The sequence below is a fragment of the Coenobita brevimanus genome, chromosome 70 (assembly GCF_032717465.1).
Source record: "Coenobita brevimanus isolate Jiangsu-jjx chromosome 70, ASM3271746v2, whole genome shotgun sequence".
Lineage (NCBI taxonomy): Eukaryota > Metazoa > Arthropoda > Malacostraca > Decapoda > Coenobitidae > Coenobita > Coenobita brevimanus.
Genome location: NC_137023.1, coordinates 37,061,562 through 37,084,688, shown reverse-complemented (window position 1 = coordinate 37,084,688; position 23,127 = coordinate 37,061,562). Strand labels below are relative to the sequence as shown.

At 45.2% G+C, this 23,127-nt stretch overlaps 1 protein-coding gene across 1 annotated transcript in view; it reads right to left on the bottom strand.

Annotated features, from left to right (window-relative positions):
• The window catches only part of LOC145406421 (uncharacterized), a 41,356-nt gene extending 18,733 nt beyond the window's left edge, over nt 1–22,623 (bottom strand). The window contains exons 1-5 of the mRNA XM_080277578.1: nt 22,574–22,623; nt 10,972–12,078; nt 9,517–10,687; nt 8,324–9,255; nt 238–550 (exon numbers count right to left, since the gene is read on the bottom strand). Coding sequence (XP_080133704.1) covers nt 238–550; nt 8,324–9,255; nt 9,517–10,687; nt 10,972–12,078; nt 22,574–22,623 — 3,573 coding nt within the window. The remainder of the gene's footprint in view (nt 1–237; nt 551–8,323; nt 9,256–9,516; nt 10,688–10,971; nt 12,079–22,573) is intronic.
• Between the last annotated feature and the right edge of the window lie 504 nt (nt 22,624–23,127).

The window sequence follows — 23,127 nt, the reverse complement described above, 5'->3', positions numbered from 1 at the left end:
AAGAAGTGCCGTGGAAGGGGATATAGACCCAGAGTATTGTCTTTTTTACGATCTATCTTCCGGGAATAAGCTGCAAGAGGACGAAAATCTGGGCCAAGTTCAGGTGGAAAGAGTATTATTCAGAACACAGCGCAGGTCACATGAAGTGGCCATGGGAGGGAGGTATATCTACGGGAAATAAGCTGCAAATGAACGAAATTCTGTGCCAAGTTAAGGTGGAAGAAATATATTTCTTACCCTGAGAATAAGGACCCCATCCCTGGAGTCCCTCTGGTGTGCGACCCTCCTCTGGTGAAGCCGAAGCAGCGCCATCCGATCCACCTTCCCGCTGGCCAGGTGAGGAATCGAACCCAGGACCACGACGCGGGGGACTACGGCGTGCGGCAGGTAGGCTCGCAGGCAGCGTGTGAGGTCCTCGCTGACGGAGGTGTCGCGGTCATGGAACTCCGGGCGAAGCGACACGAAAGCCACCAGCACTTTGTCGTCTTCGTCTTCCGTGTCCTCGCCCTCCCCCTCACCTGTCGCCACCACGCACTGCTCGCTGACATATCTGCACAGGAGAGGTACAGTATATTATCGTTGTCATCATCACTATCGAAATCATCATCACCAAACATGTCACCACCAAACACTGGTTGTAACTGCACAGGGGATATCATCATCATCATCACCATCATCATCATCATAACCTCAGTGTCCCCGCCTTCGCCTTCATCTGTCACCACGGCATCAGCCCCTAACTAGCAAACAATAAAATTCATGATAAACAATATATAAAAATGTGCCAGACAGTTCGGCGGTAGAGTCATGCTCCCTCAGTCACTCCAGAAAGTTAGTGTATTTTACGACTGAGTATAAATATGCCACAGACTTATTTTTTCAATTAAGAGCACGAAGCGATCGTTAGGCAGGGGTGTGGATCTACTAGGAGGGAGAGGGAGAGAGAGAGAGAGAGAGAGAGAGAGAGAGAGAGAGAGAGAGAGAGTAAAAAAAAAAAAAGAGAGAGAGAGGGAGAGATACCGGCAGGGGAAGTGAGACAGCCAAGGTAAGACAATATTCATCTGAAACCCGAAAGATATACGTAAAAAACCTGCTTAATTGCTCAGAGTTTCAACAAGTCATTAAAAAATATTCCTTCCTCGAATAAACCATTAACCGAACCCACTCTGCTATACTGTGATAAGCTTAGCCTGTCTAACGAAAAGCTAACTTCACCAGATAACATTCCATGACCTTCGCAACTAAATTTTTTCCTGCAGGAAGAATAAGAGCTATGGGGGGATTCTGAACATGCCTTCCTTTGACTATACTGCTGAAACAAATTCTACCGTTCTCTCATCAAAACTTGGTACGGATTTTTGACCTTTTGACGCTTACGAGTATTTCACGTAACTCAGTGGCAAAAACAGACAATGCTACGGCTCCGCAACCTTTCCATATCACTTTTTCGTGATTAAAATCATAATCTAGCGTTAATCTGTTGTTGCAACTCAACGCTGAAAAAGGAGAAACGACAATTTTAGGCCAAGTTAGAATAAAAATTAGCGTAGTTACGGTAGGGGCTGGGCAAGAGCTGAGACTGAACAAATACTTTACCAGTATTTGTTACTCTAATAGCTAAGAGTTTTATCTTTATTTATTTATTTTTGCGGGAAAAGCAAGACTGGAATGAACAAGAGGACCTGAACTGAAGCAGAAGTAGGAAGGAAAAAAAAAGGGGGGAGTAATGAAGGGTGATGGAACAATGGATCACAATTGTACCAAGACATATAAAGAACTGAATGGGATAAAAAAAATCAACTGCGGTGAAATAAAGATCTGTAGCTGAACCAGGAAGAGTATGAGATATTAAAGAAAGTGCAATAAAGATCGGTAGAAGGGCAAGTTAAAGTATGAGAAATGAAAGTGTGTTCAATAAAGATCTGTAGCTGAACCAGGAAAAGTATGAGAAATTAAAGGAAGCGCAATAAAGCTCTGTGGCTGAACCAAGAAAAGTATAAGAAAGTGCAACAAAGATCTACAGCTGAACAAGGAAAAGTATGGGAAATTAAAGGACATATTAACTCCCTCGCTGGATGACGTATTTTGTGATGTATTATCACGACCACCAGACGATTTTACTGAGTTCAGGAGAGACCTTTCGAACAGCAAGAGGCCTTTCAGAGTTGAATAAAATCGTCCGGAGGTAGCGAGAATGAAATACAATTCACCTGATGAAAAAGGTATTAGACTGGAAAGGAACAAAAGACCGCCGTGGAATCAGGGTAAGTCTGAGAAATTACAAAAGGAAACCATCTGATTGGGATGGAATTCTGTAAAAATATTATCGTACCCCAAAAGATTAAAATTTTCAAACATATCTTGGAGTCAGTGGGTGAAGATTTACGTCACCTTTTCCGGCCAAACAGCTTCATTATTGAGAAAGGCAGACCTACAGGGTGTTAGGTCAGAGGTCAAACGGTGGGCTGAGGAAGGGGGATGCACTGACAACCCAGGTAGGTTTACGTCAGGCCTGGAAATATTTAAAGGTCAAGAGAGCCGGAAGGTTTGGAGACAGAGAAGAGATAGTTCAAGTGTGTTTTGGAGATGGTGGATGAGAGGAGACAAGGAAGAAACAGTTCAAGAGCAACATGGAGGAGGGTATGAGGAAAGGTGGATGACAGGACATAAGGAATAGTTCGAGAGCATGGTAGTGGACAGTATGAGGAACAGTGGATGAGATGGGACATGGAAGAAATAGTTCAAGAGCATTTTGAGGGAGAGTACGAGGGAGGGTGGATGAGAGGGGAAAAAAAAAAAGAAAAAAAAAGAAAAAAAAAAAAAAAAAAGATATTTCAAGAGCAAGGAGGGGTAGTGAACGTGGAAGGATGGTTAAGAGGCGACAAAGCTATGTGATAATTCAAGATCAAGGTTGGATAGTGTGTAAGGGAGGGTAGATGAGAGGGTAAAGACAATGACGAGTAAGAGTGAGGTAAAGGGACAAGTGGGAGTAAGGTTGGGTACAGAAGATCCTGGTACAGAGGCTTGAACTATCAGCCTATGCAGACAGGGAGGAAAAGGTTTAAGTAATTACCACAGTTTGACCGCTGCTGGGAGGCTGTTTCAGGCCATTAAGCTACATGTCCAATGATACAAACTTTTAGATGATGCTAAATCCTTCTCAGAGTGCCATCCTCTCTATCACAAACTGTGCATTCAGTCTTACCTGAGGGAGGGTACTTAAAAGAAGAAAAGGTAAACCATGATCGAGGCGAGGGCAAATGATACAAGAAATAAGGATGTTGGATGAAAAGGTACACCACGAATGAAATGTGGAAATCTGGGGAACTAAGACCTCGCTAAAGGAGACGACACACTTTGAACCCAAGCAAATGCAAACTGAAATTTTACTTTAAGAAATCGTACTAATTACTTTTTCAGCTACATCACAAACCGCCAAATAAATGCGATCAGTGAGCGTTTATTTTTCCATTCTTGTTCCATTCCAAAGCGAGGATATTTGATGCATGCACGGCTCAAGCAATAATGGGTTTCTTCTATATACCGTCTATAAGAAACGGGATTACAAAATGTGCACAGAAAAGCATTTGGTGGTTTTTTAAGAGGAGCGCACAAAATAGTTACAGGAACGATATACAGTACTGTACATCCCAATAACGAACCCAGGAATGACGGCGTGGGGAGGCGAGGAAGGAATTTACATATATCTACGTTGTTGAGGAGGGGGAGGGGAGGGAAGAGGAGGGGAGGAGAAGGAAAGAGAGAGAGAGAGAGAGAGAGAGAGAGAGAGAGAGAGACAGACAGACAGACAGACTGACTGAGAGAGAGAGAGAGAGAGAGAGAGAGAGAGAGAAGGAATGGAGTGACTTTTGCTGTACCAGGATGGAGAGTAAATTTTTTAGAAGCTAACTACAGAACATTTTCACTATGTTCCCAATGTTATGCCATCTTCTACAACTACACCCACCAGTTTAGAAACACTGCTTATTAAAATTCCGCTGCTGCCTATAAAGCTGTTTTAGTTTTGGTATTCGTGGAGAAGAGGAACGCCTTCCCGTGGTGGCACCTATGTAACCGTGGGGAGGGGGGATTCACTACCCAGTTAAACACCGTCTCTCATCTCCCTCCCTATGCTCCCAAAATAGGATGGTGGAATGTTGTCGGGGAAAGGCATCGTCAACCTGCGGTCCACTGGGTTCACGTTAATGTACCCAGGGCTGCTGCTATTACTATCTATCTATCTATTATCAGACGCCTTAATCCCGTAAGGGGTGGCTACAAGCAAATTACTGCTATTACTACTATTGGTTATTTCCCTGCTTTACATTAGTGGCCTTATGGGAAAGCAAATAACAAGAAAGGCTTTCTTGATGTATAACACACGCAGACAATAATCAAAATAATGATGCATATTACGACGGACTCTGTTTCTCTGATGTCGTATACATGATGTTTATCAAATAACACGAGAAAAGTGCCCCCTGTGGTCTCTCTCCTCTCTCTCTCTCTCTCTCTCTCTCTCTCACACACACACACACACACACACACACACACACACACACACACACACACACACAAAGGTGGAAGGACAAAACAGAGGAGTATAAGATAAAGTATGCATGAGACTGTGAAGGCTGGAAGTAAAATCAGATAAGGAGAAGGTGTAGGAACAAGGTGGGGATGTAGCTTAGGAGTGTGAATGCAGTGTTTAGAGGCAGATCAGGAGGAAGACCGAGGACGAGGTGGAAGGATAAGTATGTGAGGGAGGGCACAGTCAGCATCAGAATTTGTGTCACCTCTACTGTTTATCAGTGTACTGAATCCGCGACAATTGACACAGATGACACTGAGGATAAAGTCCTCAGTGTCAGTTGCTGCGATTCACCACCCTGATTTTCAAAGTCCATGGAGAGAAATACAGAGAAGCGGCAGAAACTTAGATGGCGACTGTACAAAATAACAAGGCGAGTGAAGTAGGAAGCAGACCAAGAGGAGGTGCAGGATCAAGATACGGGATCATCAAGGGAAGGCTGGTCGTTGGAGGATCGGTCGTTGCTGAGTAGGGGCAAAAATACTTGGAGTTCCGTATCCTAAGGCCATCCAACACATCATCTTTCCATCATCTATTCTTCTACTATTCCTTAAGAAGCGTAGGGGGCTGCGGCTAGGCTACTCAATCCGGGCATTTAACCAGAGTGACCAGTTGTTTATCCTCTGAGCGGCATTATATGAGCACTTAACCCCATCTACCCCTTAGATTAAACCCTAATGACCCACATCACGTTGGGGCGCCGTAACCCACTAGACCACTAAGCCGCCCTCCCAAGTGTAGTCTCCATCTCATCCCATCTACCTCGTTCTCGCTCATCCTCTCCTCAGCCTTCCATCAAATTTCGAAGAGGAGATTAGAGATGCAGGGTGAAGATGGAGAATTGAGACGGGATGATGAGGCAGGGACGGTGACCAAGGGAGGCAGGGTGATGCAGGGGAGTGAGGGAGGCAGGGTGATGCAGGGGAGTGAGAGAGGTAGGGTGATGCAGGGGAGTGAGAAAGGAATGGTGAGGCAGGCAAGTGAAGGGGGGAAGGTTGAGGTAAGGGAGGTAAGGGGGCTGGGTGAGGCAGACGAGGTAAGGGGGCAGGGTGAGACGGGGGAGGTAAGGGAAGCAGCGTGAGGTAGGGGAGGTGAGAAAGGTAGGGTGAGACAAGGGAGATGATGAAGGTAGGGTGGGGAAGGGAAAGTGAGAGGGCAGGGTGAGATAGGGGATGTGAGGAGGCAGAGTGAGGCTGGGGAGATGACCGGCAGGGTGAGGCAGGGGAGTGAGGGAGGCTGGGTGGTGCAGGGGATGTGAGGGAGGGTGATGGGGCAGGGTGAGGCAGAGGGAGGTGAAGGGGCAGGGCGAGGCAAAGGGGGGTTGGGTAAGGCAGACGGAAGTGAGGGGGCAGGGTGAGGCAAGGATAATGAGGGAGGCAGGGTAAGGCAGAGGAAGTGGGGAAGGCAGGGGAAGGCATCGGTAGTGAGGACGGCAGGGTAAGGCAGGGGTAGGGAGGGAGGCAAGGCAAGGCAAGCATTAAGGGAGGCAGGGAGAAAAAGAAGCTGAGAGGGCGAGGTGATGAGAAAGGCAGAGTGAGGAAGGAGGAAAAAGACTGAAAGAGACTGGGAGTAAGAGTGGGCGCGATATAAATAGCAAGTGATATAGATAGATAGATAGATAGATAGATAGATAAAGAGAGAGAGAGAGAGAGAGAGAGAGAACGAAGATGTGCAGGAGAGAACAAAGGTACGGAAAGAGAGTGAGAGAAGAAAGGAGAGGGAGGTAGGAAAGGAGGGAGAAAGGGGGAGGAAGGGAGGTAGGGAAAGAGGGAGAGAGGGGGAGGAAGGGAGGTAGGGAAAGAGGGAGAGAGGGGGAGGAAGGGAGGTAGGGAGAACATGGAGGTAATTAACGTGTTTCTCAAAGTTGATTATTATGGGAGGCAAAGGAGAGAGAGAGAGAGAGAGAGAGAGAGAGAGAGAGAGAGAGAGAGAGAGAGAGAAGGTGGGAAGGGAAAGAAAGCAGGGAGGAAAGAAAAAAACAAAACAAAACAAAAAAGTGGAGAAGGTAAACGAGGCAGGAGGGAGGGAGAAAATGATGAAGGAGAGAAAGGTTGAGAATAAAGGAGCGATGGAGGAAAGATGGAGGGAAATATGGAGAGAAGGAGAAGAGAAAAGAATAAGGATAGAAGGAGGAGGAATGGAAGGAAAGAGGGAGAAAGAGGAGGACAGGGAGAGGGAAAAATATACAAGAGGAGGGAAGAAGAGATGAAGGGAGAGGATGGGAGGGAAGGAAAGAAGGAAGAAAGGAGAAACAATAAGGAAGAAAGGAGGGAAGGAGGGAGGGAGAGACTAGGTGTGGGAGGCAGAATATGTAAGACTGATTGGTGAGTGAAGGGAATGGAGGAATTAGAGAGAGAGAGAGAGAGAGAGAGAGAGAGAGAGAGAGACAGACAGACAGACAGACAGACAGACAAACAGAGGGGAGGGGGGGAGGGAGGGAGGCATAGAAGGAAGGGCATGATTAGGAGGAGGAGGAAGGAAGGATAAAGTGAAGGGAAAGGCAGGGAGGGAAGAGAAAGAGAGGTAGGGAGAGAAGGGAGAAGGAGGGAGGGAGGGAGGGAGAGATTAGGGGACCGCCTTGGTGTCAACAAAGACGAGGAACCCAACTTCGCCAGAGACTGAAAGGGGGAGAGAGAGAGAGAGAGAGAGAGAGAGAGAGAGAGAGAGGATAATCTGGAACAAGTTGAGAAGTCAAAGTTGAAGGCGGTACTTAAGTGCTTACCCTATCAAGTCCGGCCAAATCTTTTTTATAATATTATCCATTCCATCGCCAGACGACTTTATTGAACTTGGAGACGAGTTCAGGATATACAGGATGGTTCATATACTGCACGCCCATTCCCCACTGCTCGATCTGTAGGTGTTTGCGTGGGCGGCCCAGTCAGCGTATCAGTGTTTATCCTGCATCAATTATTCATTTCCTACTCTCACAGCCACACCCGCGCCCACACCTGTATCAATGTCTGTCCTGCATCATTCATTCATTTCCTGCTCTCACTGCCGCACCCGCGCCCACACCTGTATCAGTATACATCTTGCATCATCTATTTCATTTTCTATTCCCACTGCCACATTCGCGCGCATCATTCATCCATTTCCTACACCCGCTGCCACACTCGAGCCCCCACCTGTATCAGTGTCTATCCTGTATCATTTATGCATTTCCTACTCCCACTACCACACTTGCACTCACACCTGCGCAGAAAGCCGTCAACGCAATATGTAAGATACTATCAGGTGATTTTCCAGTGAAGCGCTGTTCACGGACCACCCTGCTTATGAAGCGGTAAAATTCTTCCATCTCTTCCACTACTACGTACATAAATAAAACGAGTACAGTACCAGCTCCATCCATATTATACTCCTTTTGCTCTAACTTGGCCCATGTTTTCGTCCTTTTTCAACTCATTTCACATACCTCAGTGGTTGAAAAAGACAATAATACAGCTCTATATCCATTCCCCAGCACTTCTTCTTGACAAGCATCATATTCTACTGTTCATCTATTATTACAAAGCAGCTTTCTAGGTTGAGAGATGGATGATGAGGCCAAGTTAGAGTAAAAAGGATATATCAAAAACCATCTTTTACCCCTCCACCTCCACATCTTCTTCAGGCTTGTTACAGTCCTTTATGTAACACTTTCGCAGTAGCTAGTTATTCCTCCACGCCCTCCCTTTTCCTTTATCTACTGTCCTCCTACATCACACCCATTACAGTCTCAGATCTTACCCTGAACGCTGCACGGCGTCCTCCAGTTCGTTCAGATGCACCCTCACGCCGCGCACCTTCACTTGGGAGTCGGCTCGCCCCTCCAACACCAGCTCACCGCGACCTACACGCCCCAGATCCCCCGTCAGGTACACCATCACTCCCAACTCACTCAGAAGGTCCTCCAAGTCTTGATCATCGGATTTATCAACCTTATCTTTATGTTGATGAGACTTTGCTTGCGGTTCCTTTGACTCAGCCTTTTCTCTTTGTCGATCTGTCTCTTCTTGTACTTCTTTCATCTCCTCCACGGCTTTTACAACATTTTTTCTCGACTGTTTGGTCTCTATGTGCCTCTTTTCATTATCTTTTTCAGTCTGCTTGCCCTTTTCTTGACACTTTACAAGATCACCGTTGGTTTGATGTTCTAATTTCTCGACCATGTCTCTACTTTGATTACTCTCTTCACAAGCCTCACTTTGACCGGTCTGCTCCAGATTTTTGTCCCTTCTTGTTTCCCTCTCAGTCTCGTGGTCTTCGGATATCTCAGCCTTTTTCCCACTCTGTTTGGTCGTCTCGCAAATCTCCTCCACTTTGACATCTTTATTTTCAGAATTCTCTATCTTTTCTATGCTTGTATCAGTCTTTTCTCGATTTATTCCCAGTGCTTCCTTAGTGTGCTCTTCAGACGCATCAATTCTCTTTATATGCTGACTGCTATTTTCGTGTGGCTTTTTCTTGGTTTCCTGGTCACTGGAATTTTCACACTTTTCTATAGGAGGATCTACCCTTTCGCATCTCTTCCCCTGTTCCCCCGTGAGCTCCTGGCTTGGTGCCTTTTTACTGTTTTCTCTCAGGTAATCAGTCTCCTGCTGTTTCTCGCCCTTCCTTGGTCGACTTTCGCTGCCACCTTCTTGTTTTTCCCTTCTTTCTACATTATTGTTTCTCTCTGGCTCTTGGACATTCTTGCTCTGCTGAATTTCTGCTTCTGTGTCTGCCTTTTCTTTTTCCTCCTCCCACTTTTTCTGTTGTTCTATTTTATTTTCATCGATTTTAATTTGTATTTGTGTGTTTTCCAGGGTTTTAATTTTGTTTTCAGTCAGCTGCTGTTTCTCCTTCTTTGACTTTTCCTCACTTGTACTCTGTGTGTCATTCTTGCTCTGCTGGTTATCTGTTACTATCCCATTTTTGTGCTCTTCTTTATAATAATTTACCCTCTTCCTTTCCTCCTCTTTCATATTATGTTGTTCCCTCCTGTGCTGCTCTTCTGTATTAAGTTGTGACTGCTGTTGTTTTTTATATGCTTGAGTATGGTTTTGTAATTGCTGAGTCTCTTGAGATTCATTTTGTTTTCCGGATGTCTCGAGCAATGATGAAGTTGTTGATGATGAGGTTGTTGTCTTGTCTGCCAGAGGCGACTGTGTTCGACGTGGGACTCGCGGGGGTGTCCTGGGTGGTACTGGTGGAGGGGGACCTATGGCTCGAACTCTTGGCGGGGTTGCGGGTCTCGCTCTGGTCTTTGCTGCTGAAACCACAGGAGACGGTGGGAGAATACTTGTCGTTGAGGAGGGTAAGTTTGTGGGTATCTGGGCAGCTGCAGGTGGAATGGGTGCTTGGGTAGCTGGAGGTGGAGTAGATGTTTGGGTAGCTGGTGGTGGAGTAGATGTTTGGGTAGCTGGAGGTGGTGTAGCTGGAGTTGGGCTAGTTGTTTGGGTAGATGAAGGTGGAGTGGTATTCTTCAATGGACGGCCATTTTGAGAAGCGACAACATTGCCCATATGACCTGGAGAAGAGATTCTGCAGGTCTGTGATAGTGTATTTTTGTGCTTCTCCTCCTTTGTTTCTTGGTAAACTTTCCTTAAAAAGTCTTGGAGCTGCTTCTTTTTATCATCTTTCATAGATATGGACGAAATGTGGACGAATGAAGACAAGGCAGACTGATACCTTGTCTTAGACAAGACATTGCCCCTGAGGTAGCCTGGAGACACATTCCTTCCCAACACAGCAACCTCCCCCACCTGACCATTCTCCGCCAGCTTGAGTTTTCCATCCTCTCGCCTCACCACCAGGATAGCTGTGTTGTCCAGTGGTCGTCCCACTGGTACCCTCACGCCAGCCTTCCAGTTGCTCTCCTCCACGTGGCCCCACGTGACATCTCCAGTCACCTCCGTTGACCCGTACAGGTTCAGGAAGCGCCGGCCAGGGAACATGGCGTAGAAGTCATTGACAAGCCAAGCCGGCAGTGTCTCTCCTGATGTCACCCAGATGCGGATGTGTTGGTGCAGTAGTCGGATGGCCTCTTTGGTGGTGTTGAGGTACAGCAGCAGCAACTTCAGTAGCGATGGTACAAGTACCAGCCGTGTCACACCATAACGACATACATACCTGCAAGGACAAAACTTGCTTATATTATTTGTGTTTTAGGGGCAATAACAAGGAACTAAAGGTGCAAACCCCTTCAAAATTTGCTCCACTCGAAAAACGAAAAACGAAATAGAACTAAAATAATTATGATATCTGTTTTTCATTTCCATAAATACAGTATGAATAAAGTGATAGCAATGTTGAAGTGGCACTTCAAAATATTGCCTCTAATACACTAATTAACAGGAAACTAAAATATGATATGAGCAACAAGTATAATAAATACTGAAGAAGCATACCGGTACCTTATGAGTATCTCTGGGTTGACAGTCTCCTCCTGCACCACCACCACCGGCGTCCCTCCCAGCAGAGGCACCATCGCCTCCGTCAGCGAGTCCACAAAGGTCAAAGACTTGGACATAAGGCAAACTTCCCCCTCTTGAAATGGCAGCTCCTCCCACTGCCAACAGAAGCGATTCATGAGGTTCCCCATGGTCAGCTGTGCGCCCTTTGGATCACCAGTGCTTCCAGAGGTGTAGAGGATGCACGCCACTGTCTTCTCATTATAGTCATACTTTTCCATCTCTTCATGTTTATATGTATCATTTTTTCCAAACTCAGTCCTATCTTTAGTTTCCATGTTTGCAGTCACACTCACTTCCATTCCATCTTCACCCTCAACTGCCTCTCGCTCTCCTGTATCATTCTCACCTTCCTGATCTGCCTCACATGTCTTCCATTCGTCTATGTCAAGGATTCTCTCTGCCAAGGAGAACCTCTGGGGCAACTCAGATCGCGAGGTTTGCTTAGACACCTCGTACGTATTGCTGGACGTTGGAGAAAGAGCAGCGTCGGATTCAAGGTTCCTAATTTTAATGGCGGTGTGTGAGTTAGCAACAATGCAGGCTGGCTCGGCATCTCGCAGGACATAAAGGGAACGCAAACCAGGTACGCTTGGGTCCAGGGGAACGTAAGCCCAGCCCATCTTCCATATCGCCAGGATGAGTGCGACTAGAGTGGGGCTCCGGGAAAGACAAATTGCAATGGTGGTTACCTGGGATACTTCTAGGGGTGAGGCATCAGAACTCTTAGCACCACTATCACAGCCAAGTTTATCATCACTCTCTCCATTGTCGGTCCTCTTACTACATTCCACTTCTTCCCCGTGTGTAGCTGATTCCTTATGAGTTGCTCCCTCTGTGACAATTTGGCTCTTGCCCTGCTGCAACCAAGAGCACAGTGAGTCCACCATGGTGTGCAGCTGTGCGTAGGTGAGTGAGGTGTTTTCCGCCATGATAGCCACTTTGCCGCGGGTGCCAGGGTCAGTGGCCAGACGGTGGAAAACACAATAGGCGTTGATGGCATCCGAGGAGGGACCCCGCACTCTGCCCACCAATAACGCCATCCTTCCTCTGAAAGACACAATATTCAAGTTAATAATCCATTGTTTAGATGAGGCTGAAACTGCCACTCCAATCTAACTTCTTAAAACTAAAAGCATCAGATATAGCTTTCAGTGACCCCTCCACAACAAACGGTATCCCCTGACATGAATAAAATCGTCTGGAGGTAGCAACTAAAAACCAATATAATACGTTACCTGATTCAAGAGGTTAAAGAACAGAAATGATGGGTAGGTTATGTTTGGATACAACTTCTCATAAAGTAATAAAATGACAACCCAGAGAAAGTGCAAGAAAAAGAGGTAGCACAAATTCAAATGTAGGGGTGAAGTTCATCTTTTTTCTGGGCTGTGATGGAACAGGCTAACACTCAATATGCCAGTGAAAAGAAAGATATAATTTGTTCTCCAGTGCACTATCACAAGCTAATAACGATGATCATGCATATATTTTTTTTTTATGATTCATATTAAATCTATAATATACTACTTTAAGTAACTTCTCATGGTCTATGAATACTGGCATGGTGTTCATTATAGACTTATTACCATATACTCAAAATACAACACGCTGTATAAGAAAGTACAGCAGGATAAAAATTAATATTGTATATATATACATAGGGAAGTATGCATGGAAGATAGATTGCTTGGAGTGCTAATGGAGGTCCACCTTAGTCTTAAGGGAAAAGCATTTTGTTGCTTTTCCGTTAAGACTTATCGAAACCAGATAAAAAACATGTACACTATAATTCCTGTTCTCACTGACGCATTTATGGCATATAGCAGTGAAGATGGTGAGTATTAGGAACGCTGCATTAACAGCATTATAAAGCAAGACATAAACTATTATTTCGACATTACAGCAATTATATACAGTGCTTATGAATCTCTGCGTCAGTTGCAATCATCTATGTGACTTCCTTAATCCCGTTAGCAATTTATGAACAAATTTTGGCTGTTGCAGTATTCACTGACATTGTTTCAGAAGAGACTTTTATCCAGGGAGATTATCCTGTGGAATGGGACCGCGAATTACGAAAGGATCAACTCGAAACTGTGGTCCACTTCACTGGATACACCGTTGACAGTTACTCGTGCGTCTCTATTTCTTTTCTAGTTTCTATTTTACATCCTGCCAATTACCGACATGGAAAGCTGGGAAGAGAAAGGCGAGGAAAATGATGAAAAGATGTATAAAGAAGATGCCATGGACCATAAAAACTTTGGTGTGCTCTACATCCGGCTTCGTTAAATTTTCTCCCACTGGATGACGTCGGAAGAAAATCAAGTTTAAATTTCCCACGAGAACCTAGACAATTCTACCAAAGTTGGGGAGAAAAAATACCCTCTGTGGGGACAGGTGTCGTGCTGTATGAGGGGAGAGATTGGTGAGGGAGAGGGGAGGAAAGAGTATGACATCTATCTGCCTGTCTATCTACCAACCCTTCTATATATGTATCTCTGTATCTATATGCCTATGTCTGTCTATCTACCTATCTGTCTATCTATCTATCTATCGGTAACTTAAGGTTGTTTTGACATTATTAAATTATACACACTGAAGGAACGTGCAGAAAGATTTTTTTAAATGAATATAAATACAGTATTTACAGGGACTTGATGATAATGAATAAAAGATGTTCAGAGAGTTCAGGTCAACTGGAGTTAATTTCTACTGTACTCCCACCTGAAGACTCCACCGCCTGAACACCCCTACCGGAATACTCCACCACCTGAATACTACACCACCTGAACACTCACCTGAAGACTCCACCACCTGAACACTCACCTGAACATTCCACTACCAGAGCATTCCATCACTTGAACACTCCACCACCTGAATACTCCACCACCTAAATACTCCACGCCGGAACACTCCACCACCTGAACACTTCCCTAGCTCAACACCCCTTTCTGAACACTCCCTCACGGAACATCACCACCTGAGCACCCCACCACCTGAACACTCCCCCACTTGAACACTCTACCACTTAAATACTCCACCACCTGAACACTCCACCACCTGAACATTCCACCACCTGAACACTCTACCACCTAAACACCCCTTTTTGAACACTTCCTCACTGAACACTCCTCTACCCAAGCACCCTCGCCCGAACACCTGTACATAACACACCTCCCCTGAACACTCCACGACCTGAACACCCCACCACCAGAACACTCTCCCCTGAACACCCCACTCCCTGAACACCCCTAATTGAACACTCGATCCCCACCACTCCGCCGGCACGTGTTAATAATTCAGGTAGGCTAAATCCCAATGGAGCCTAAGTGATTAAGCTTCGATTGAGGCTGGAGGGTGCAGAGACTGGTGGTGCTGGAGGTAGAGACAGGTGATGGTGGTGGTGGTGATGGTGGTGGTAGTGGTGATGGAGTGTATAGAGACTGGTGAAGGTCGAGATTGGTGGTAGTGGTAGAGACAGGTGGTGGTGGCAGAGACTGGTGATGGTGACAGAGGCTGGTGAAGGGTACCGAGACTGGTGGTGAAGGGTACAAAGACCAATGGTGGAGGTTACAGCGACTGGAGGGTACAGAGTGGTGGTGGTAGGGACTGATGAAGGAGGGTACAGTGACTGGTGGTGATGGTGGAGGGTAGAGACTGATGATAAAGGGTACAGAGTCAGATGGTGGAGATACAGACTAGTGGTGATGTAAGCTAGTCAGGTGGTGGAGACGGAGACTGGTGATGATGGAGGCTACAGAGTCAGGTGGTGAAGGGACAAAGACTAGTACTGGTGGAGAGTTCAGTGGCTGGTGATGGTTGTGGCTACAGAGACTGGTGCTGGTGGAGGGTACAGAGCTACGTGTGGAGGGTACAGAGCTAGAGGGTGGTGGGTACAAAGCTAGGGGGTGGGGTACAGAGCTAGGGGGTGGAGGGTACAGAGGTAGGTGCTGGAGGGTACAGAGCTAAGGGGTGGAAGGTACAGAGCTAGGGGATGGAGGGTTCAGGGTACAGAGCTAGGGGGTGGAGCGTACAGATGTAGGGGGTGGAGGGTACAGAGCTAGGGGGGTGGAGGGTACAGAGCTAGGGGTGGGGTACAGACTGGTCGTGGTGGAGGGTACAGAGCTAGTGGGTGGAAATTACATAAACCCTCTTGTGGTCGGAACAACTCTAGTATTCTATTCCACCTGACGACGACTATTTCATTCACCTGATTAAGCCATAAGCGCCTTAGAGTGTGAAGTGTCTTTTCGCCTACAAGTTAATTACGCTGGTGACATGGAAAAGGAGAAATATCTACAGTACAGAGTAACGCCAATTTTCATCGCCTCTTAAACAACTTCCCCGATAAACACCTCTCCATAGCATTGGGAAATCAGGAAATCATTTAGTTTTGTCGTACTTTTTCTTTCTAGTTGTGATGTTTTTGGTAGCCGTTTAGATGAAGATATAAGCAAACAATCGGGAACACAAGCTCATAGAAAATTTATGCACACAGCCCCTGAAACTATGTCAATACCTGTCCAGTAAGATCTTGTAGTTAATGTGTTGGGATCTCGCTTCGTAAGTTGAGAGCCCCAGAAGTGCAAGGCAATTACTGACTGAGAATGTATACTATCACCTATATTCACACTCAGTAAGATAAAAGCTTACCTAGGGAAAATACATATCATACAAGCTTTTCACAGTCTGTGATAAAAGTTCGCCTACTATTTCACTCATCCTTCACACTTAGAGTATGTCCGTCGCTCTCCTCCCTGCATCATATCAAAGAAAATCACCTATGGGCAAAGACACATACTAAGCCTCTCTCAGCACAGGAATATTAGCAAGCAGAATGAGTGAGAAACAAAAGAGATGAAATATTAGCCGGCATTTTGTCCCCGACTATACAATGAGTGGCGTGCTTATTCATAAAATCTGAGCACTGAAAATGTATCCTCCCTGAGTTTGGACTTCCGTTACATCTCTTCCTGAACGACTTATCCTGCCGCACATACTACTCTTTGATGTTGCCCAGCACGTTATCTACAGAAGCATACTAAGAGGATATCAAAGTACAATGGGGAAAACAGATCCCTAAGCAGGTGTGAAGAAGCTTCCTATGTCAACAAGAATTCCACCCTGAGACACAGCTATCAGGCATGTGAAAGAGAAGGATGGTTGTGACGACAACCCAAGACTGCGCCACCAGCCCGGCTCATCTCTTCCCGAATCAATCTGAAGTATAAAGAGCCAATTATCTCCCAGGTAAAAGCTGGCCGTGATGAACACAGCAGGAAAGATATTAACCAAGTCCCGCTGCCAGCCAATCTCTCCCCTCCAATGAAAGGAAATGAAAGGAGGGGAATTTAAAAAAGCAATAAAATGCTGAGCTGCTCTGATGATGGACATGGGAAGAGTAGAGGGTGAGGTGGAGTGTTTGCATTTCAGGGAGCCTTAATCATATCTCGCCCATCCCCCTGCGTCGTTCTGATTTATTACAGTATATGAAAAACGAGAGAGGCAAAAGATTAAAGCCTACAAACTTGGTCCCTCGCAACAAAATAATATAATAACATAATTCCGTGGGCAATGACCGGTAAATTTCAAACATAGCCATGAATGTAATCGTAATACTTAGAACAAGAAAAAATGTACTGACAGACCAGTCCCCCCCCCCACACACACACACGCACAAACATAAGTGATTCGTCAAAAGTTGAGTCTGTAATCAAGTGTTGCCTTTTAAGTAACGTCATGGGGGAATACAGTAATCATCTACGTACTTTTCGCGTGGTGTCTTGATGAAAAGAATTAATCACATATATGATAAACATCGAAACACTCTACTGGATCAACCACTGACCACGAGACGAACCTCCCCAAGTGCATAATACTGCCCGACGGTAATGAGAATTTATTAAACAAAGAGACATCGTAAATATGGGAGTTGCTTGGAAATCCAGTTCATCAATTTCACCACATTAGTTTTCATAATAATCCTTGCACATAAACTGAAGATTTCCAGTGTCAATTCAGCAAACCTCATGCAAATCAGTTGTGCTGTGTGGGTTCTCGTGCTCAACAATGATGTGAAATGACTTACAATAAAAAAAAAAAAAATCTTTAGACTTAATACACAGAGAACTGACTATGAAAAATACCGTATAGGCTAATCAGCACAAATGAAAAGCAGAATATGAACAGGTAACTATTTTTGCTGAACACACCACTGGTGGATACATTGGGGTCTGCAATAACAGTGGCTACCCAGAGATGAAGTGATAGGAAGAAGGATACAGAAAGCAATACGTAGGGATGACATCCGCATATAAGAACACTTGGTGTGGAACAGGCTAATAACCATTAAGCGAGAGCGAAGAAAGGACTGACAGATCTTTGATGATGATGATGATGATGATGATGATGATGATGATCTGCAAATGTCTGTACTAGTACGTTTACAGGGTGGATTTTAAAAGTATCATATTTTGTTTGCATATAGGCTTTACTTTTTTCTTTTTAGCATCATAGCTACTGAAATCTCAGGGAAGTTGAGGCATTAGAATCTCAGACGCGAATGATGTACCGGTATCCAGTCCCTCCTCCTTGCTTTCGGATGATACCGGCAACTGTAACACCGAAGTTTTCCACGATATTTTCTGAAAACGTCCGGGGACATGCGTCCAACTTGCCTAATGATGTTTGTCTTGAGTTTTTGCAGCGTTTGGGGACGGTTCTGACAGAAGTTTTCTTGTCTGGAACTCTGAGAGGGGAAAAACCAAATCAGCCGATGGCAAGTCCGGGGCGTTTCGTGGCCAAGGGATGTCTTCATCTCTCGAAAGTGTCTCCTTAAAAATTCATATGAGGTATCTGAAGTGCGATTTAGAACAACATGTTGCTGAAAAGACCTGCATTCAAACGCACTCCAGTCTTTCTCTCCTCAGCCTATGAAAGAATACAGTCTTCAGTATTTCCCAGGTATATTTCAGCATTGGTTGTGATGGTGACTGAGTCGTTTCATAGGACCTTAATACAAAACTGGGAGACTTCCAACCACACACGCTGCCTTTTTAATCGCCATTTACGACAGACAGGGAAAAGAAAATTCAAGTGTGATAAATTCTCGCCGCCTTTCCTCGGGCCAACAAGTGGAGGGAAATGAGTGGAGAGCGACTTCCAGGGCGGCACCGGAAGCGGCCATCTTGACGGAAACAACTTGAAGGCCTGACTTCCTCTCACGGCATTCCCTTCCCTTATTTTTCTTCCTTCTGCTCCTTCCCCCTTCTTTTCGCTTCTTTTCATCCAACATTCTTTTCCTACTTTCTTTTTTTCCATCCTTTTTTTTTTTGTTCTCCTTTCACTTCTTTCTCTGTCTTTCTTTCCTTACTTTCCTTCATTTCTTTTCCTCTTTTCCTTCTCTCTCCTACAGATACTGTCTTCTGTTTCCTTTCATTTCCCCTTTCCTTTCTCTTCTATTTCTCTCACTCTCTTCCCTTTTCAGTCTTTCATGTACACAGGTCGTTTCTGGAATACCTGATCTCAGTCTACCATTCCTTTTGCCTATTACCTCCAATATTTGAAACGAAGGGCGACTTAGTATACAAAAAAAAAAAAAAAAAAATCTTTGTTCTCTTGTTCTTTAAAAAAAAATCAAGTAACTAGCTTTTCGTTACCAATCCTGAATTAAAGACAAAAATCAGCACTAAAAGTTTAGAGCATCATAGAAAAGTTTATACGGTACCACGTGGAGTGCCCTGTCATTGCCCCTCCCTCACTAAAACACCTTCATTTACTATTTTTGTCATTATAATTATTTTGGCCTCAGGTAAATTTGAAACGTGAACCCGGTGGAGTTCAGGCTTAAACTGCCCTTCTGCAGTCCAATATTCTCTTTTCGGGAGATAAAGGAGTAAGTGAGGGACATTTGCATAACTAAACAGCTGAATTGACCTGTTATATCGATGCCATCGCATAAAGGCGTCCCTCTCCAGCACCATTTACTGCAAAACAATTATCAGTTTACTAATGAAATTACGCGAGTTTCCCCTGCCTCACTCACACACCAAGGGCTGGCACACTTCCTCACCTGTCACGACTTTGAATACAGTTTTGACTCATACTGACACTTTAGAAAGCCTCCAGACAGTGCTGACATATTTCTGACATGACACCACCTCCTGACAAACCCCTTGACACTACAGTCGGCTTGTTTTCACCTGACGGAACTACATCACTTCCACAACTTGAACTTCGATGAGCCTTAGTTGTGAGGGAGAAAATTAGAGTCTCCCTGGTTACTAGTCAAGTCAACCCTACACTCTAACTACATCTGACCAACAACTGAGCTGGGAGGTGTCTGGTATTCTTGTCAGATGAGTAAAATCACTACAGCAGACGTTTTTATTTACTTTATTATATCACATTGTTCCTACCCCAACTTCCCATTTATTTCACGTTATTCACACTATTATTCACGTTCTTATTTCACGTCAATATTTCAGTTTATTATCCTAACTTAGATTTCCATTTCCACGTACGTTTACGAAATTTAAAGGAAGGTTTATGAAAGGGTTAGAAATTGCTTGATGTTACCGTAGTATGGCACCTGTTAGTAAAAATGACACTTGTTGACACCGATGACACTCTCTGACACAAATGATACGGCTAATTTGAGATATGTACAGTGTGTTCTTATGACTACTGTACACGGGAGGGGAGTGGTAAAAGCAGCTGGTGATTGACCCCTGAACGCATACACACACGCCCATACACACGCTCGCGCACGTACACACAAATACATACCCGGTACACAAAAACGTTATTTTCTCCTCTCAAAACACACACACACACACACACACACACACACACACACACACACACACACCTGTTGATGCTTCCAGGTGATGACGTCACTCACCGCTCGATAATACTCTCCCTTCCTCCCTCCCTCCCTCCTTTCCATACCTCCCTTCATCCTTCCATACCTCCCTCCCATACCTTCCTTATTTCCATACCTCTCTTCTTCCCAACATTCCTCTTTCCCATACATCCCTTCTCGCCTTCGTATCTCCCTCCCATACCTCCCGTCTTCCCTCCATACCTCCCATCTTCTTTCCATTTCTCCCTCCCATATCCCCTACAACCCCCCATGCTCCCTCCCTCCCTCCCTCCCTCCCCTAATGTATTTATCTTTCTCTCACCTTCTCCCTTCCTCAGCCCCTCCATCGCTTCCTCCCTCCTTTAACCATCCTCTCCTTCTTTCCCTCCCCCCGTTCCTCTTGCCTTCCTTCCCTCCCTTCCTATATCTCTTCATCCTCCCTCCTCTCTCCCTTCCTCTCCCCCTTTTTCCCTCTCCTATACCAACCTCCCTCCCTCCCCCTCTCTATTCCTTTCCCCCTTTCTCTCCACCCCCCTCACTCCCTCTCTCTATCCATCCACTCATCCCTTCCTCCCTTTCCCAATTGCTCTCTCCCTCTACCCATTTCTTCTTCTTATACCTCCCTTCCTCCTTACTTTTCTTCTCTTTTCCTCCATTCATCCATCTCTTCATCCTTCCCTCCATACCTCATCTGCCAACCATATCCTTCCCTTCCTCTTCCATCTCTTTTTTTTCTTCCTCCCTCTCTCCCTTCCTGCTTCCTTCTCCTCCTATCCTCTCTTTTTTCCTCTCCATATCTCTCATTTTTCCTCCCTTCTCTCCCTTCTTCTCCTTCTATCCTCTCTTTTCCTCCCCATCGCTCTCTCCATCCTCTCTTTCTTTCATCTTCTCTTATTCCTCCCTCCTTCCCAATCTTCAGTTTATTTCCTCCCTCCCTCACCCAATCCCCTCTTTTTTTCCTCATTCCCTTCCTCTTCCCCTGTATTCTCTTCTTCCCTCCCCCCCTCCATCCTCTCTTCCCGTACCATCCCTTTTCCTCTCCCTCTGCGCCGCCTTCACTGACGCTCTAATTACCTGCCTCCCTTTACAACTCTCTCTCTCTCTCTCTCTCTCTCTCTCTAACAATCATCATATATCTCTGGGAACAATAGGCTTAACAACCACTGAATGGAGTACATCAACAAAGCGTCTCCACAACAGATCCCACTCTAAGTACTTTGGATTCACGACTCAGTATGATCCCTTTCGAACACACAGGATCAACTATAAATAGCACTCTACTCTGTGTTGGGGGATGGCTCAGTCTGCAGGTGTGGGTGCTGTGTGGCGGTGGTAAATGACTCTATATGACGCTGGGTGAATACTGATAAAGCTGACCAGGCCGTCCTCGCAACACAAAAAAAATCTCCCAGCGTGGTGGAACAGGAGCGTTACATATGGACTACCCTGTACATGAGGGTCTTATACTTATTCCGTGCGAGATGCTAATGTGCCGTTGAATTTTTTCCAACTAACGAAAAAAAAAAAAAAAACACGTCCATGCCACAAGGTCAAACACAAAACAGCCACAACCATGATCTGCTCATTTCGAGGTGGGTGATGGGATTGTGATACAAAGGCTGGATGCTATAAGCAAAGAGAAAGACTAAGAAAGAAGGATGAGAAAAAGTCTGGAGGTCGTGAGCGGAGGAAAAGACTACAAAAGACTGATAATATAAAAGATGGAGACGGAAAACTGCATTTTATATCCAGTATAAAGATATACAACTGACTTTCACTACTCGCTAACCTAACATTATCTGAACTGAACATGTAAACTGATCCAATGGTTTCTGTTAGGAAATCCTAGCACAGGGAAGGATATGATACAGCAGATGTTTTTAACTGCTTCCTAGGAGTTGCTAAATAATAAATAAAACAAGAAATATCGGCTTTTTTTTTTATAAGATCTGGAATAATGTTAGAGTTCCGGCTTCAGCTTAAACGGGTCTACATTTGGTTCAGTTACCTGCCTAGGAGCAGTAACGTAGACCGAGGGGTTGTCTGGCCGGCACTGGTTATCACCCCTGGAATACAGTCTAGCTACTTGGCCACTCCATGGCTACTCAAAAATTCCGTGGAATAACTCCAGATCCCTAAAAGGTTCCTCCTTGGGCCACCCCATAATTCCGCTTGGCCACCCCTAGGCCATTCCATTTTCCAAATTTCAGATACGCCTTCATCTAAGCAACTAGTCATCACAAGAGCCGTTTCCCCCAGTCAGTACTTCCTGCTAGCTATGACATCCGCTCTAAGAAACGCAATGTGTTCAGGCATCTCGAGATGAACGAATCTCGATTTTGGTTATTTTATTTATTTATTTATTTATATGGAAGAGAATCTGCAGGCTTCCATAATCTCAGTTCTTTGTCTCGGCATTAAAAAAAATAATTTGTTGATCACAAGAGTAAGACATAAAAGACGTTATTATAGTGAAGGACTTAGCTAACCCATTTCGCTCGATGACGAGTTATGCATTTGTACTTCTTGTATCCAGACGTTTTTATTCACCTCAGGATAGGCTTTTCGAACTAAAGGGTTAGATATAGCCTTCATTAACTTATAGACTGTAAGACGAATTCAGTAAGGTGAACGTAGGAACAGTGGAATAAAAAAATGTAGTGGTAGTAGTTGTACCTGGTCTCATCGGTGCCACCACGTGAAGGCGTCCTCTCCAGCATCGTCATCGCAGTCAAGGAATTAATTCAAGATGGTGGGTGTCCCAGGATCAGCGTCAATATAACAGGATGGGCAACTAATTCAGGTCTATTACCCCGCCAGGCAGCTCCACCATCCGTAATCACGCCTCTCAATATCCTCTCTCCGTTAAGCCAGGTCTGGTATTGTGGGGGGCTGGGCGAGCGGTGATGGATTGATTTTTTTTTTTTTTCGAAGTTAGGTCTTTTTTTTGGCGGGAGATGGTGACGGTGGCATTAACAACCTCGCGGATCCTCATCTTCTCTCTCCTTGTCGCCCTTCCTACTTCCTTATGCCCTTTTCTCTCCCCGTACCGTACCTCCCGTTTTATTTCCTTACCTTCCTTCTCTCCTTCTATACCTCTGTTCTTCTACTCCCATTTCTCCTCCCTCTAAACCTTCTTCCTTTCTCCTCTCCTACCTGCCTCATGCCTCCGCTCTTTTTTCCCTGCTTCCCCCTTCACTCCCTCCATACCTCCTCCTTCCCATTCTATA